The 4,185-nt window shown below is 41.0% G+C and overlaps 1 protein-coding gene across 1 annotated transcript in view; it reads left to right on the plus strand.

Annotated features, from left to right (window-relative positions):
* cip2a (cellular inhibitor of PP2A) overlaps window positions 1-3,877 on the plus strand; it is a 14,308-nt gene extending 10,431 nt beyond the window's left edge. Inside the window, exons 14-17 of the mRNA XM_071514097.1 lie at window positions 25-205; window positions 1,037-1,111; window positions 1,806-1,916; window positions 3,647-3,877. Coding sequence (XP_071370198.1) covers window positions 25-205; window positions 1,037-1,111; window positions 1,806-1,916; window positions 3,647-3,877 — 598 coding nt within the window. The remainder of the gene's footprint in view (window positions 1-24; window positions 206-1,036; window positions 1,112-1,805; window positions 1,917-3,646) is intronic.
* Window positions 3,878-4,185: the final 308 nt, after the last annotated feature.

The raw sequence follows: 4,185 nt of genomic DNA on the forward strand, positions 1-4,185 counted from the left end.
ATAACAGAGGTATTTCTGTTGAAGTCTAGGGGAAAGTATAGCTGCCAACAACGCCTACCGCCAGAGGGAGGTTGAGCTGTCCGTCAAGCGCGTCGCAGTTCAGGAAGTCCCGCCCCCCAGGACAAATATCAGCATGTTGGACTCTTCCACCGGTTCCAGCAGGAGTGTCCATAACCTAGTTGAAAAGCTACAGAACGGCTTGGAGGTACAGTATGTGTGTGTGTGTGTGTGTGTGTGTGTGTGTGTGAGTGTGTGTGTGTGTGTGTGTGTGTGTGTTTTAAATAGGGATGCACTGATACTGGAAAGCTATATTGCTTAGTGAAAGTAATGGATCAGATAATTATCAGATTGGTGTATTATTGTGTTACAGGAATATTATATTTTATTTCTGTTGTCAGGGTTTCTATCCTGACACTCCTTACTGTTGGCTGCTTATAATGTTGGTGATATAGGAGTTTTGTTTTAGGTCTCTCTGTATAAGGGCATCAGTTAAATTCCTAAAATGTAAAATGCAACTCTCAGCATTGGAAAAAAATATATTCCTGAATCCCTCTGTGGAAGACTTTTCTTATTAGAGTAGACAAAAAAACGTTAAGGCAGAAATACACTGGAAGCATCAGACGTGCACGTTGTTGTTTTCATCAAAACATCACGTGGCGTATGAAACCGCTCGTCTGTTCACAGCTTTGTTCGATTTTATTGGGTCAGATGACCAAAGTATCTGTTCTTCATGAGGCTTCTGGAACCGCAGAGACCATTGACCTTATTTAAAGCAACAGGAAGCCAAGATACGCATGAGGAAAACAAAAAACAAAATCATATTACACTCATATTAGCACACAATCAGACCTGGGGACAAAAAATGAACACTGCCGTCCAGCTGGTCAGAAAACAGAAAATTAGTGTGAAAATGCAGGTACCAGTGCTTCAGACCTATTATCTGTTATGAAAGTGAAATGATGTCAGTCGTTGCTTCCAGTGTATTCAGGTGTTCACAGTAATGAGTGATGTGTTTGTCTCTGTGTGTCGTGTGCAGCTGCAGGAGCAGGTTGAGGACCTGCGCGTGTCGGAGATCATCGATGTTTATGAACAAAAGCTCTCGGCGTTAGCGGTGAGTACGATATCAGAAAAAACACCAAGACACCGAGGCAGTGGTTACTAGAGTAGGAAACTCCCTCCACACACTGGTAAATAATTTTTTTTTAAGTTGGTTAAAGTGGCTGATGAAATTCTGTGGCTTGTGGGCAAAAATGTTAAGTTTCCTGCCCTGGTTATTGTTGCTCAAAACCCTGAGGAAATACCAGCAGGCACAGCTGTGCTGCAGGTGTGAAGAAACATTATTAGATATTTCATATTATTGGTGTGTATCATCAAACAATGCAGATGCACTTGAGTGTTTTAGTTGTTAAGCAAAAGTATTGTTTCAGTAAAAAAAGGATCAGAAGCAATCTTGGTCATATTTTACTTTACAGTCCACTGAAATCAGTCCTCCACTTCATTTCTTCAGCTGTCAAAATTCACCAACTTCCTTCTCTATTTCACCAGCAAACTAGATTTTTAGAATAGGACAGGACCTCTGTTTAAAAGTGTGTTACCTGCCAAAGTAGCTGCTAGTGTAGGTGCACAAAAAAATGCAACAACTGGATTACAGCACATAGGCTACCGTAAAGATTCAAATCAACGAGAATATATTGATTTAGAGTTACCGTAATGGTGTAACAGGAGTCTTTCACTTTAACATTATCCTTTTAAAATGGTGGTCCGGTTAATTCCTAACAGTCTTCTTTCTCTGTGTCTCCTGTCAGTCGAAGGAGAGTCGTCTGCAGGACTTGTTGGAGGCGAAAGCTCTGGCTCTGTCTCAGGCCGACCGCCTCATCGCTCAGTATCGCTTCCAGAGAGCGCAGGCTGAGGCCGAGGTAACATTCACACACTCCTGTTGGATTTCACATGGGGCGACGTGATTATGGCTAAAATGATTATTTTCCTGTTAGTTTGGTAGATATTATGATCACGATTATTAGTCACAATTCCTCTCTGATTCATGGAACAAATTAACATCAGCATCTTGACCATTCTCTACAGCAGGTACTCTGAGTGAAAGGAAATAAAATGACATTAAATTAAATGTTTCCTTCATCACTCTGTTGAACCAAGGAATAGAGTAACAACAGAGTAAAATCAGTGTAATATTGCGGTATCAAGCCTGACTTTACTTGGCAGTACAGTTCCCATGGTCTTATCTAGTACTTTCATAATGGATACTGGAAAGGCCGGTAAGCAAATGTTTCCAGAGTATTACATAGTAATTATTCAGTAATGATTGCACAACTTACTTCATTAATATAGTACTGTTATCATCAGATCATTTATTTGTCATCACCAGAAATTACCGACATTTAACTGAGAAATTACACATTATAATTACAAATACTTTCTTGTTATTACCAGAATTTACCAGTTATTTCCTTATAATTTGTATGTAATTACACGGGAATTGCCCTGTGATTTGTGTACCGTAATGTAAAGTTCTACTGATTTTTTTTTTTTGCTGTTATTTGATAGTTTACAGTAGAGAGACGGGAAAGATGGGAGAAAGAGAGTGGGATGGCATGCGTGAATGAATTTGAACCCAGGATGTTGCAGGTATAAAACAGTGTCTTCAGCTGAACTGAGCCCCGGGACCAATCTGTGTAGAATCTGTACTTGTGTTGGAATCAGAACCAGAATCTAAACCAGAGTCGACATGCTCTAAAGTCAAAATCAGCCACAGCCTAAATTTGCTCACACCTTCCTGTTAAGTGAGTAGTAAGTAAAGTTTATTTTTAAAGCACCTTTCACAGAGCAAAGTCACAAAGAGTAAAATAGTTCAGATATGACCAGAAATCAGTAAAAAAAACAATAACAAAAGACATAAAATCACACAGAATTACAGACACAGGGGCTAAACTAGGGCTGGGCGATATGGACCAAAAATCATATCTCGGTATTTTTAGGCTGAATGGCGATACACGATATATATGTCCGTATTTTCTACTAAGTGGGCTAAATGTTCAGTTGTAAGTAGGCCTGGGCGGTATGGACAAAATCAAATATCACAATATTTTTTACCAAATACCTCAATATCGATATTGCGACAATATTGAAGGGATTTTTGATAAATAATCATCAGTAATGTGGATATAATGACTAAGTGGGTAAAGGCAAATAATAGAACAGCTAGAACAGTCTGGTAAGTTCAGAAAATGACATCACTTTACTGTAATGCAGCCTTTAAAACCAGGAAAAGACACTTATGCCATATCACGATATTACGATATCCAAAATCTAAGACGATATCTAGTCTCATATCACGATATCGATATAATATTGATATATTGGCCAGCCCTAGGCTAAACGAAGGCCAGTCTGAACAGATGAGTGTTTTTGAAAGTGTCAGCAGAGTCCGCAGACAGACTGTCAACCACAGTTTAGGAGCCACAGTTTGATAATCTTTAGTTTTAAATCTAGAGCGAGGGACAACCAGTAAACCCTAAAGTGACCTACTTGTAATGTAGGGTTTGAGTATCTCGCAGATGTACACAGTGGCCACAGTGTTGACTCCCCCCCTCTCCCCCCCCCCCCCCCCCCCCCCCGTCTGCGTCCCCAGGCCCGTAAGCTGGGCGGTCTGCTGAAGGAGGCGGAGCGGCGGCGGGAGGACCTGCAGGGCGAGCTGGGGAGCCAGGTGCTGGAGGTGGAGCGCTCCAAGGCCGACATGGAGGAGCTGCTGCAGCACAACGCCCGGCTGCAGCAGGACTCCCAGGAGCACCAGGGCCTGAAAGGAGCCTACAACACTCTGCTCAGCAGGTCAGACAGACAGAGACAGACCGTTTCCATATAAATCAGGGAGTCCGCAGGTCCTTAAAATGTCTTGAATCCTATTATCTAAACTCAAGGCCTTGAAAGGTCTTGAATGCAGTTAAATATTGCATTTTATGTTTTTAATTTAATCTTGGAGGTCTATAAAGTATTGCAGTTTCTTGGTTTTTCTGGTGAGAAATGATCCCAGTCACGCAGATTCTTATAGGTCTACAGTTGTTTTGATTTTCACATTTATTTCAATTGCAAATATACAATGTATATGGCTGTAACGAAATGGATAGCCACTAGATGCTCATCCTTGGAAAACCTAGCAGAACAACATGAAGT

This window comes from Centroberyx affinis, unplaced genomic scaffold (assembly GCF_046629955.1).
Source record: "Centroberyx affinis isolate AG114_WGS23_722 - 3 ecotype Tasmania unplaced genomic scaffold, CSIRO-AGI_Caff_v1 ptg007944l_1, whole genome shotgun sequence".
NCBI lineage: Eukaryota > Metazoa > Chordata > Actinopteri > Beryciformes > Berycidae > Centroberyx > Centroberyx affinis.